General features: G+C 46.9%; 1 protein-coding gene across 1 annotated transcript in view; it reads right to left on the reverse strand.

Annotated features, from left to right (window-relative positions):
- Positions 1-14,205, reverse strand: part of HELLS (helicase, lymphoid specific) — a 372,397-nt gene that overhangs the window by 95,371 nt on the left and 262,821 nt on the right. The window contains exon 17 of the mRNA XM_085603527.1: positions 3,773-3,892. Coding sequence (XP_085459653.1) covers positions 3,773-3,892 — 120 coding nt within the window. The remainder of the gene's footprint in view (positions 1-3,772; positions 3,893-14,205) is intronic.

Genomic DNA, 14,205 nt, shown 5'->3' on the forward strand with positions numbered 1-14,205 from the left:
CATCCTGGGCGAGGTGCTAAATCTCTTCCCCCAGGATGGGCAGGGGGAAGCTTCAGAGGCATGCCGCCTCTGAGCTTCTCCAGGCCCCTGCAACCCCCCACTCTGGCGGGAAGCTTTGGCCGGAAACCCCAAATAAGGACAGGGGATGTGCCAGCCTGCCAACCCCACCCCTCAGGTGGGGGAGGCGAGGTGAAGCACATCTCCGGGCTCTCGTCATCTTGAAGATGGGGAGCCCTACCCTATCAGGACTAGGCTCCTGCACCCCTCCCACAGGAGAGAGGCAGGATAGGGGGTGTACCCACCCCAGGACAGGGACCCATTGGTCCCTGCCCTTCACCTACCTGTAACGACCCTAAATCTAGTATTTAGGGGCACCCTGAACCTTCCTTCCCCAAATTCCAGATTCAAAACTACGAAGAGCAAGAAGAAAGAAGACCTGCCCTGCAGCTGCTGAAAAGAGGAAGACACCAACTGCTTTGGCCCCAGTCCTACCGGTCGGTCGACCCTCGAACCTGCTCCAACCTGGCATCTCTTGTGGCTAGCAACCTCACCAACCCCGGAGGACCTGGCTACCTTTTGGCTCTAAGCCCCTGGGATTTCCAGGAGTAGAGGCTCTACTCAAAACCTCTCTCTAACCCCTGGCAGCAGCCCGGAACCGCGAACCCAGCACACTCTGCACCAGCCGAGCCTGGCCAGTGCCGGAGTGAACAAAGACCCTGAGGACGACCCCACGGCGACTGTGACCCCAAGTCCGGCACCCAAGGACCTCCCTTGACACTCCTGAAGAAGCCTGCAGCCTCAGAACAAGGTGCCCCCCCAACCGCGATCAACAGAGGGTAAGATTTCCCGACACCAAAAGGCACCCCTGCACGCGGCGCCCCATGGCCCCCTCTGCCCAATCCCGGGGTACCTACCTATCCTCCAACTACCCAACTTACCTCTCGAAGTGGTGGTGGCACCTGAAGAGTCCTCGTCCCCGAGCTTGCAGTCTTTTTCTAAACCGGAGATTTCCCATTGAAATCCATTGAGCGCCCGAAGGCTCAAAAGCCCTCTGCACCCAGCCGCCAGAGTGGCCCTGGCAGTGAAAACTCTACACCTACATACTTCTCCACTTGCCCTGAGTAAGTGACCAGGAGCCCAGCTCCCACAGCCGCGTGGCTTGCCAGTCAGCAGCCACCAACCAAGGCCCCCCTATCCCTCATAGGATAACATTGGGCCTAACTCTCTCTGCACCTGGTCGCCCTAGAGCCGCTGAGGGTGAACCAACTGTACCTACCTGACCCTGGGAGACCCCCGAGTCTGTGCCCAGAACCTCAACTCTGCCAGTCGAGTACTTACCCTTAAACCGCAAACTCTATTTTCCTCATAGGGTAACATTGACTGGCTTTTTCCTGAAATTTCTTCTAAGTGTGGACTTTTCAAATCTTAAAATATTCACCAAAAATCAGCCGAGTGACAAAAATGAATTTACTCACCTGCTCTTAGGTGAGCTCCCAGTGCTGGATCTTGGTGCCCAGCACGGACTCTGAAAAATACAACTGTACTTACCCTTGACTCAATTTTCTTCCATAGGAAACCATTGACTGTTTTTCTGTGAAATTTCTTCTAAGTGTCGATTTCTGCAATCTTTAAATATTCTTCAAAAATCGTATATTATCTGAAAACGTAATTAATTACCTGTTTTGGATAAAGGTCCCAGCACTGAGTCTAGGCACCCAGTACTGGATTACAAAAGTAACTAGAACATACTGTACCTGTAACCTGAATTTTCTTCCATAGGGAATCATTGACTGTTTTCTCTGAAAGATTTTTTAAGTGTCAACTTTTAAAATAGCTAAATATCATTTAAAAATCATTACAGTAATTAAGTCGACTTTCATCACTTGATTCTGAGAACTGACCCAGGACTGAATCTAGGATCCAGTCCTGGAATTCCAAAAGTAATCTAAAAAGTAATCTGTTGCAAATAACTTGAATTTACCATTGAGCTCAATGTATTGTGTTTAAAAATAGAGTTGCCTACTGCAACCACTTGTAACTGTTTACAAAAGTCTATTGCATATTGCAAAAGTATTTATATGAAACATCTCCTGCTGAGAAAGTATATTTTAAATCCAAGTGTTGGTTCTAAAATAAAACAAGCATATATTTTTTTATATATAAACTATTGGCCTAGAGTTCAGTTATTGAGTGTGTGAGACCATTTGCTGCCTGAGTGTGTACAACAAATGCTTTACACTGTCCTCTGATACTGCCTTACTGCTTGACCAAGCTACCACTTTAGAGAGTAAGGTTATATCTAACTTTAACCTCTGTCAAACCCTGGGGGACTGTGGACTCTGTACACCCTGTACCTATTAAGGAACAGTATATACAGAGCCACTTTCTCACAACTCGCCACCCCCATCAACGTATAGTGTGACCATGTTGGAAGTACCTCAATGAATGCCATTCTCCCCTCTGGACACCACTGACATCCAACCACTCAACCGCATGATGAACATGACAGTCTCCAGCAAATGCTCGGGGCGGGCGGCTGTATTTCCCCCGCCCCTCCTGCTTTGCTGCTTGCTGACAATTGGTGGCTGTCCCCCATGTCGGAAGCAATAGTCAAAAGCACATTGAGGCGATATGCATTACATACTGCTGGGGATCTTTTTCCAGATGGTCACACCATTTCCTGGACATAGGACACGAGCTTTGCTACGCAACCCCAATTTAATGCTTTATCTTACGTCATATTCAAAGTGCTCTGCGTACCCAGATCCCATTGTTCCCTATTGCTCCTGTCGATTTCACTCTTCAAAACCCTCAGAGGACACCAAGGGTGGACATTTGGTATCTAAACTAGATCAGGCGAACTTGGCAAAGCTGCCTGCTGCAGCCAATCGCTTGCAGGAGGCGTGGGTGGAGGATCTGCTGCACCCTTTACCTGATGTCTAGTTTTACTACTGTCAAACCAAATTAGTCTCCCCTAACCATAGAAACAACCTGATACACTTCTCATTTCTGACGCACTTACATTACACCCAGTCTTAGCCAAGATTGGCCCTAGCCACTCCTCAGCCTGCCCTAAATGTGATGCACATTTTATACTTCCAACATGGTCATGTTTACAAATAGGCAGCTTTTAGACAGATTTTTCTTCAAAACTCTGCCTGATGGTGGAATCAAACTTTACACCGGACCCATTGCTGGCGTTGCTGGGATATGTACATGATGTCCCAAATGGGATTCAAAGGTTCACAGCGACGGCACTCCTGTTGGCAAAACGGGAAATTGCGATATGTTGCAGCAGTAGTCGTCTTACTGATGCAAAGCGGATTAAGTCTTACTCTGCGATACTACTAGTGAGCTATATGCTTCATTGCAACCACCCGCATACGGTCCTCGGTATATCTGGGAACCCGCCATATATTCTAGCCACAACGGGGAATGGGTGGTCTGGACTGATGAACTGTGCTTGGGCTTAGTGTTACACATGCATTGCAGTTTTTCCTGACTGGATATACATTTGAACATAGTGTTTTTCTCCCTTCGGTCTGATATCGATGTTTGATCCACTTAATACAGGATACACTAACTGATGCATTCATAGAACGTCAATTTTGCCATTCCTTACTTGCATCAATGGAGTAAATTTGTGTTTCTGCTACATGTCATTTAATGTAAAAAATGTGGTATTGTTTTTAAGCTTAAAAAATGATAAAATAAAATTAGAATCCCAATGTCACTCCATGTTGACAACATCCAGAACACAAGGGATACTTACATTTTCCTCCCTCTCTGCATAGCTCATGCTGCCATCTAGCCGGCTGAATTTGTGTTTCCTCAGATAACAGAAGTCCAACAAAATATCCAACATCTGAGTCATTTGGGAAAAGATCAACACCTGAGTTGTAAAAAACAACAGATAATATTTTAGCCCCAACTAGGAAAGATAATCAACTGCAGAAATGCTGGTGTCCTAATTAATCCTAGACAAAGTACTGGGACTGGAAAAGAGGCAACTTTGGCAATTATAAAATCATTAGACTTTCTACGTTGATGGACAAATTCAATATGATCATACCACCACCAACACTACTCCTAACTAAGCCAAAAATCCAACAGACAAGACCTTACCAGACAGCATAACCGATTACGTAGTACAGCAACTGCTTGTCACACTAATCAATATTTGAATGCACAGCCCGCACTAAAAGTAAACCATTCAGCAATACAGCCTAAAGCCATTCCAACGCAAAAGACGCTTCACCGTACCACACTCATCATAGGACATTATGGTTAAATATATACAAAAGGTAGACCGACCATATCACACCCTCCACCGGATGTCACACAGGCATTCTTTTTTATTTCAAAGTCCTTTATCAGTTTTAAGGGTATAGAAATGAAAAAGAAAGAAAAAGAGGGGTAACATTTGTTAAGAGGGTAATGCTTGTAGTTTATGTATACATCCACGAGTAGAGCAAAATGTAATCAAAATGTATAGCCAGATCTATAGCAGAAAAGTGGATTCGGAAGCTTTAGTCATCAAAGACTAAGATGAGAGAAGACGGGGAAGGGGTGGGGGTGGAAAACAAAAGCAAGCCACAGGGAGGGAAGGGGTATAGGAAAAGTGATGCCATGGGTAGTTCAATTGATGTGATGGTAGGTATTACAGTTATCAGAGAAGAGATACTGATTAGTCTCATCTTCGGGATTTGCCACACAGCATTAAGTATTTTCTAAAGAGCTGTGCATCACCCTTCAGTACTTCAGAACATGTCAACTGCTAATCACATATCACTGGAGACCCTTAAACCCCTTAAAACATGAACATATCACTACCCCTCACATCCACATAACAAAATGATTACTTACCTCTAGGTGTAGTTATTCAGCTTGAAGAGTTTTCTGGATTCACTTGCTGTGCTTCTACTTCGCCATCTAGTCATTGGGTCCAGAATGTCTTCTCTTTCTTCTTCTTTTGTGGGCGCTGTGATTGACCACCATTTGGTGAAATGCCTGATCCCTGTGATGTCAGACATGAACCCGGAAGTTCCTGTGAATGGTCACCATCTACAGATGTCTTTTTTTCCCTTAGCGTCTTGTATGTGCTTGAATTTCCTCTTCTTTTGATTTATTGTTGACTTTGCCTTTTCACCCCTTCTCATTTTATGGGAGGCAGGCAGATCGGTCACTTCTGAAACCAGAAAACTCTTCAAGCTGCAAAATTAAACCTACAGTTAAGTAACCATTTTGATTTGCAGCGTGAATCTTTTCTGGATTCAGATGCTGAGAACTGATTTTGTAGCAGTATCTGGCTCCTTCCGGAGATTGGGTTGAAATCTGCTTGAACTTGCAAACTTGTGCTTTAATATTCTTTGTCCAACCTGTGCTTCACTGTGTCTGTAGATGTCCACACAGTAATGCTTGTTAAGGTGTGTATTGAGGACCTTGCAGCTGCGGAACATCTACATCATTGATGGACACCTTTACTAGGAAGGCCTGGGTTGCTCCTTTCCCCCCCCCTTATGAGCACAATTGGTTTAGAGTCTAGCAGATTCAATCGATGTGTAACTGATTTGAATTGGTTAATAGTGTTCTGTTATCTGCTTGGGCAAAGGATACAAAAAGTTGACTTCCCTTTGATAGGTCTTGTTTCCAGGAGGTGGTAAACAGACCTTCGTACACCTAGTGTTTGTAGGGCTCGGTCAGCGTACATCTTTGACTCTTGGAAGAAAGCCTGAAGCTGTATAGTTTGATTAACATGGAAGTGTGCATCCCTTTACATAGAAACTGAGGGTCAGTCCTCATGACAACTATCCTTATAAATTTGTAAGTAAGGTTTTATAATGGCAAATTACTAAGAGATCACTGACTCTCTGTAGTACGGTGATAGCAGTTAGAAAGGCTGTCTATAAAGAAAATAATTGGGGGTTCAGACTTGTACATGGGCTAAAAAAACAACTATTTGTTGGATGAGCACTGTATTCAAGTTCCGAACGAGTGTGGGGGTACGGCCTTAGCTGGGCCATCCTTTTTGCTCCTTCTAGGAATAATTTAAAAACTGGTAGGGTAACAATATATCCCTGCGAGTTCTCTATTGTAAGCCGCAATGGTGGTCAGGGGAACCTTGAAAGACGCATACATTAAGATGTTATCTAGTAAGTGAGATAGGTATGTTAGATCAGTGGTTCTCTCAGATTGTCGATAAGACCTTGTGTTTTGTAACTGTGGATATATCTGTCTGCTCCACTTTGTGCTGCGACGCTTGCGTGTGCCTGTTTTCTGACCTCCTTGAGGATATCCATGTTTTTGTGTGGGAGGCAGAGGCACTAAAACCTAGTTACTTAGGACCCAGGCCACTCTGGAGGAAGTAGCTATTTCCGTGTGGCAGACTTGTCCCCCTTGCATTGTCAGTAGGTCCTGCTCTGCTGGGAAGCTTATATTTGCTCCTTGAGAGATTTTCAATAGCTTTGAAAACCAAGCCTGTTTGGCTCACTGTGGGGTTATCAGAATAAGGGTCATGTCCGAGTGCCTGAACTTGTCCATTAGCCTTTCTATATGTCCTGAGCTAGTTTCGACAACAGGTAAGACTTTGTTCCTCCCTGCTTGTTGATGAAGAACATTGAAGTGGTATTGAAAGTTTGTATCAGTACTGCATGCCCTTCACTTATGTTTGGAAGGCCTCCAGTGCAAGAAACAGACCCGAGTTCTAAGAAATGTATGTGTTTGACTGCCTCTGTCGGCACCTTGGCCTCTGATATTGCAGTTCTGCATGATGTCCCCCATCCTCTGTGGGATGCATCCATGGTAATGGTCACTGTTGGAGTTGGTAGCTTTAAATAACTTCCTACGGTAACATGCTCTGTTCACCACTTTATCTCCTCCTGCATTTTCTGTGACAACCACTTGATTGACCCAACTCCCAGTGGTTTGTAACCATTTGTTGTGCAACCATTATTGGATTGGGAACATGTGTAGCCTGGCTTGTGGTATAGGTTTATTAATGCAGGATGCAATCATACCGATCAGTTTTATTATTGTCCTCACTGTCAGTCTGCCCATTCTGGTTTAGACTAGCTTTATCTGCTAGTGCTCCCTTGATTCTTTGGGATACTGGGTAGGCCCTTGCTGTTCTTGAATTCAGTGGCTCTTCCAAGAACACCTTCTCTTGTTCTGGAAGTGGAGAGGATGTCTCTAGGCTAGCCAGGAATCCTAGTCTGTCTATTGTCTGTCACAGTTTCTAGGCTCATGCAGACATTGACATGTTGAACTCTTACCAGCCAGTCTTCTAGCTAGAGATGTGTATGCTCTGCCTCAGGTGTGCGGCGTGGCCACTTCTGCTAGGCAATGTGTAAAAACCCAATGGTGCCGGATTTTATGCAGAAGGGTAACACTTTGAACTGGTAGAGAACCTGGCTTATGTCAAACAAGGTTTTACCTGTGCTTGTGATTCATTGGGATATGGGTAGGCATCCTTTAGGTCTATTGTGACCATGTAATCCCCTCTTTAGAAGGGGTGTGACTTTAACATTGTCATTTTGAAACATTGAGTCTAGGATTGGTCTCAAGGATTGAGCTTCATAAGTATGAGTGCACTTTTTTTTTTCAGACTTCTATTAGGGGAACTATTTCTATGGTTTGTATTTTGTGTTTTTACTTCTTTTCGTAGTTGGAGTAACTCTACCCTGGAGTGTGACCTCTCCCTTGGTGGTATCAATGGGGCTTTTTGTGTTTAGTGCAGTAGCCATGCGTTATTATGTTTAGTATCCATTTGTCAGTGTCGCCTTGTATACTTTTGTGTATTTATTTACTTTGAGCATTTTGTCATCTTGACTTTTTTTTAAAGACAAACTTTATTGATTTTTCATTAAACAATCGGAATGGCTAGCCGTCTAATAAAAACATAAGGCAGTGTTACATACCATAATGTTCAGCACTGGGATACATTCTACATTGCATTTTAATATCCTTATCACTAATATCTTTGTCAAGCATCTGACAAATTCTGTACTTTTATTAATTAACGTTAAAAAAATGATGAACATAGCTGTTAGCCAACATATCCCACCAACCCCTCCTCCCACCTCCCACTCGTTTTGGCATTTCCATTATTTATGTGCGTATTCTTGTGGCCTACTCTAGTGGTGTGTGATCTATAACTTTAGGGGTTGCAACGATTAACTTAGCCTGTCCTTTACCATATATCTCCCTGTTACAACTATGTTGTGGGTTGTTGTAAGTTCGGGGTGCTTGCTCTGGGTTCTAAGTCCACTCCTTTAAGGGCTTCTAGCATGACATCCCATGGATATCTCCATAATCCCTTGGTTTCCTCCCGACATATTGCGGCGCTCTTGGCCCCACCCCAGCGGAGCATTTCTCTATGCCAAATGTATCTGGTAGGGGGTTTCACTGACTTCCATCGCATAGTAATGGCCCACTTTGCTATTCGGGCGAGGTCCATGAGTCGGAGTTTTACCTTCTGCTTGGTCGAGCGTTTACATAGGCCTAGGATACACTCCTCTACCGTGTTTCCCCCATGTATCTGTGTGACTGTCAATATGTGAATCCTGATGGACTCCCAGAAACTTTCCAAGCGGGGGCATGCCCATAGCATATGGATTAAGTCAGCCTCGCCCAAATGGCATCGAGGGCAGTGGTGTTGTGCATGTGGGAACATCCGTTTTAGCCGTTGCTGTGTAAGGTAGGCTCTATGGAGTAGCATATTTTGTATAAATGTAAACTTTGCATTTCTGATCACTTTTTTGGGGTATTCTAGAATTCCAGCCCATTCCTTGTCTGAGAGCTCTCGTTCAATGTCTCCCACCCATCTAACTCATAATTCTGTTCGCTCTATTGTGGCGTGCCCACATACAGCCATTTGATAAGGTGTCGTCCCCTCCCCATGTAATATGGGGCCTTAACCAAGTCGTGGGTTGGGTGTTATTGTCTCAGGGGGGCCCAATGCTTTAACGTATTGCAATAATGCGGCGTGTATCAAGTATAGATGATCTGGCAACCTGGTTTCTCGCACAAAGTTCTCATGGTCCATTAAAATCCCATTATTGATTAAGTTTCCCCACTGTGCTAACCCCTTCATTCAGCCAGGCTCCCAACCTGCGCTTTGTAAGCCCGCCGCTAGATCGTGGGATTCCCTGAGTGAGGGTGGCAACGGGACGTGTAATGCAACACCGCTTTCCAGCACTGAAATGCTGTACACAACAGGGGCAGTAGGTTCGGGGAAATTTTACTTTGTGGTAGTAACAATGTGTGTAGGGTACCCTGGTCAATATCACGCACTGTATATCCCATCTCCTGCAGATTGCGGTCAGCTGTCCAGTAGGACAGCCATTGCAGTTGACTCGCATAATATGCTCTGTGGTCAGGTACACCCAGTCCTCCTTTGTTGGTCCCCAGCTGCAGCTTTTTGAGGCTTATTCTGCGCCTTCCAGCTCCCCATATAAGGTCAGTGAGTATAGTGTCTAGGGTTCTGAAAGTGGCAGAAGGTATTACTATCGGTAAATTGGTGAAGTAGTACAAGGGTGGTGGGTGAACCACCATTATCGATATGGCCGCTCGGCCCATTGCAGAAAGCGGTAACGTAGTCCAGAAGGAGACACTCTAGCGTATTGACCTGATCGCTCCGGTAAGTTTACCCTCTAGCATATCTGTATGTGACCGGTATATGTGTATACTGAGGTACTTGAAAGTGTGCTGCGCCACTGGGAGAGAGCATGTCCCAAAGGCAACCTCCTCTAAGTGGTTACCCTCTAGGAAGAAAAAGACATTAGATTTTGTTGCATTAAAGGTGAGGCCCGATATCTGTTCAAACCTATTGAAGATGTCGGGAATGGGGTCTAGTGCGCTTATAAGGTCTTGCAAGTATATTATGTCTGCATAATCAAGAACTCAGATGTGTTGTGCCACCTATCAGGACTCCAAGGTGATGAGCCTCTAAACGCAGCCTAAGTGCTAGGGGCTCCAGCGCAAGTATGAACAGCGGTGACAATGGGCACCCCTGTTGTGTGCCCCTGAATATAGAGTATGTGAGAAAGTGCCCTCTTTCTTGCATGGTATGCCCCCACTTTTTGAGGAATTGCTGATGTACTTTGAGTCAATTAGGTACCCAGGGCCTGTTACTTCGCTAAAACTGCATTAAAGCCTAAATCCAATTGACATCTCTGGCCACAATGTCAGCCCCTGGTAAATAGTACCATTGGTACCCAGGGCACTGACAAGAGAAGGCCCCTAAGGGCTGCAGCACTTCTTGTGCCACCCTTAGAGACCCTGAGAGAGACAGACACACACACACACACACACACACACACACACACACACACACACACACACACAGCCTTTGCAGGCTGAGTGTCTGGGTGCAGAACAAAACAGACATGGCACACATCCCTGTGTGCCATGCCCACAAACCACTGCCCTGGCATACATCAGTCATCCCTCTAGCTGGGTGCCCTATGCCAGTGGTGAGGGTACAGGTGCATGAGCCCTGTACCCCTACAGTGCTGCCATTAAGAGTATATGGTGCTGGGAGGTTGTCATTAAGAACTCCACAGCACCATAATGGCTGCACTGAAGACTGGGAAGTTTGGTATCAAACTTCTCAGCACATTAAACCTACACTGAAGCCAGTGTGGGATTGAACGTAAAATGCACGACAGAACATCTTAGAAGTGCCCCCTGAAACTCGGCCAACTCCCAGTGACCTGACTGAGTGGCAGCGCAGGCTGCCACCACCAGACATGTTTCTGGACCCCTGGGTCGAGAGCTTGCTGCTCTCAGGGGCCTGAAACAATGCACATCCTGGGACGAGGTGCCAAGCCTCCTCCCCCCAGGATGGGCGGGGTTCACGAAGGAGAAGCTTCAAAAGGTATGCCGCCTTTGTGAGCTTCTCCAGACCACTTACTGTACTCAGCAACTGGTCCCCACTGGTTCTACCCCCCCACTTTGGGCGGGAGACCCGGCAGGAAAAACAAAGTGCGGAAGAGAGGTGTGCCCACCTCTGCTAACTCCACCCCTAAGGTGGGGGAGGCGAGGTGAAGCACAACCTCGAGTCCCCACCATCTTGAAGATGGGGGGACCCAGCCAACCAGGGACAGGCTCCTGCCCCCCCCTTCCACTGTAGTGGCAGGATAGGGGGTGTACCCACCCCAGGGAAGGGTCCCTGTCCTTTACCTACCTGTAACGCCCCTAAATTTAGTATTTAGAGGCACACTGAACCTTCCTTCCTCAGATCCAGCAACCACAAGAAAAGGACGAGAAGCCGTGCAGAGCTAACAAGGACGACACCCACTGACTTGGCCCCAGCCCTACAGGCCTGTCTACCCTCGAACCTGCTCCTGCAAAATCCCGGCTTGTCCAGCGGCCAGCAACCTCAAAAACCCCGGAGGACCTGCCTGCATTCACTCTCCAAGCGGTTTCTCCCGTGAACACTGGATGTGTTTGAACTGCAGCTTCTGGTGTCAGCAAGACACCGCAAATCCAGCACCCTGCACCCGCAGAGCCCGGCCTGTGTTTGAGTGAACAAACCACAAGGAGATCACTCTGCACCCGGCCGCCCGAGTGCCACTGAAGGTGCAACAGTGCATCACTGACCCTGGGAAACCCCCGAGTCTAACCCCGGAACCCTAACTCAAAAGACAGATTACTTACCTTGAAACCAATAACTCATTTTTCCTCATAGGATAACAGACACTTTTTCTCTCAAAAAGTTTAAGTGTCGACTTTTGAAAACTGCAAATATTCCTTACAAATCAGCCGATTAACCAAAACGCATTTTCTCAACTGTTCTCAGGAAATGTCCCAGTGCTGAATCTAGGATCCAGCCCGATTAAGAAAAAGTAACGATAACCTAGCTTAACTGCTAAGTGAATCTCCTCCCATAGGAGAACATTGGTGATTCTGTGTGAAAAAGTTTCTAAGTGTCAACTTTTGAAGTACAATAATATTCCTTAAAAATCATACCTTTAAACAAAACGCATTTACTCACCTGTTTTCAGGAAATGTCCCAGGGCTGAATCTAGGGTCCAGTCCTGTTTCAGTAATCTGAAAAGTAACTGTAGGAAGGTGGATATCGGACTATGGTTACCCCCAACTTTTTGCCTCGTGTCTAGCTGGTTTTTCGACTTAGTTGGCCTGAGATCCTGCCATTCAGGGTCTCAGGCTGTCTGCTCTCTCTTTAAAATAGACTCCCATGTACCCTAGGTACATACCCAATTGGTAAGGATCACCTTATTGGACCCTGTACAGTGTACCCTAGGTACCCAGGGCATAGGTGTACCCTAGGCCTCCAAGGGGCTGCAGCATGTATTATGCCACCCCTGGTCTGGCCTTCCAACAAGACACAACTGGCTGATCACTCAGCTGGGGCAAGGTCGTGTAATCACCCCTTGCTTAGATATAGTATACCTATATCTGCCCTTAAAATAGACACGTGTACCTATCAGCCACTCCTATGGCAGGCCTTAACAATCCTGAAGGCAGAGTGCTTGGTAACATGTGAGATGGTGCTCTAGCATGAGCTGAGCCTGTCTGCAGCTTTCGGAACCATGTCTTTATAGCTGTTCTATGATATAGCGTACCATATACTCTTAAAGTACCTTATAATCTTAAACGGTTATGGTAACTATGGTTTGGCTTTATCAAAACATGTCGTGTAAGGTGTCTAACACTTTGGAATAATACCCCCCCCATACCATTTCTGGTGATGAGGATATTATTCCTCCCTTCTAGAGTGAGAGACATGTTAAAATCCTACTTTGCTGTTTAACTCTCACCAAAGCCTCAGCATCACAAAATGGATTCTGCTGCCACAGACACGAGTCTGACCTCCTGCTGCTGGGAGCCCTCCCAGCCAGGGAGGCCTGGACAATAGGTTTCCTGCTTGGGGAGGTTCCTCCCCAGACAGACTTTAGTGTATTGGGGCTGGGAGGGCTGAAAGGAATGAGACATGCCTGGGGCACACAAGGTGCTCCATGCATAGTCCAGTTCAAACCGGTGCTGGGGCACTCCAGCCCCAGCTCTGGCGCGAAACTGGACAAAGGAAAGGGGGTGTAGCCACTCCCCTTCATGGTCCCACCCATAGGAGGGACCTTGCAGGTAGCCCAGCCCACTAGCCCAGTATATTAGTAGCTAGTTGGGCCCTGCTAAATTAGATTATCCTGAACCTGCAACTTGAACAGAAACTCTGGACATTCGACGAAAGAAGAAGACTGAAGAATCTCCCTTGTGGCCAAGGAGTGGCTACCCTGTGCAAACAGGCACAATCAAGAGACTTACCCTTTGCTTTGCTGAAGTTCAACGAGGGACCGACTGCAGAGCCCGACCAAAGCCTTGACTTCCAGACTTCTCCGACCCTGATCCACATCCACAGCCGAGCTGAGATCCGTGGAGGAGACGAGAGACGTGGGACCGGCTACCTGGGAAAAGTGGCGAGTATCTTCTAGCGCAGCTTCTGAGGCACCCTCGAAGTTGTGCACTGGGAATTGAGAAGCCCCAACCCCAAGCACCATCTGCACCAAAGATCAGCCCCCACACTCCACGAGTCCTGCGTGGGGCCCTTCTGCATTTTCCTGCTTGCCGCGTCTGTCCGGTTGCTTGCCCGTTGGCTAGCGGCCTTTGCGACGACACCTTTGAACTTCCACTGCTGGTTTGGCTCCTCCAGACTGGCTCCTGCTCCTCTGCAAAAGAGAAGCACCCCAGACCTTCCTGGTCTGTACCAGAAGCAAGTTCTCCATTCTTCGTGGGTTCCGCTTGCCAAGGCTTGGTGAGTCCTAGTTCGACTTCGACGTCGCCGACAGCGGGAGCCTTTGTGGGACAGCTCGCCTCCTGGTCGCCCTCTACGTCTCCTGGTACCCGTGGCTGCTGCGACAAGCTTCACCTGCAATCTCCCGACATAGCCTGGTTCCTTCCTGGTTCCACGTGGTCACTGGCTAGTGACCCTGACTCTGTCTCTTCTGCTTGCAGGTATCCTTCCTTCTTGATCCCGGCCTTGGGATCCACCGGACACTCTTCACTGACTGCCTGTCAGCAACTTTCCTTCAGGCATCCATAGAAGTCCACGACGAAACCAGACGCAAGTTAACGCTAGGTAACTTGGGTACTTCGGTGCTCACAAGGGTATTGACTATCCTAGGGTCTAGTTTCCGAGTCTCGACTTTCTAGCTATACCAGAAGTGTCCTAAAACTGCTTATTTCAGA

Source organism: Triturus cristatus, chromosome 1_2 (genome assembly GCF_964204655.1).
Source record: "Triturus cristatus chromosome 1_2, aTriCri1.1, whole genome shotgun sequence".
In the NCBI taxonomy this organism is placed as follows: Eukaryota; Metazoa; Chordata; class Amphibia; order Caudata; family Salamandridae; genus Triturus; species Triturus cristatus.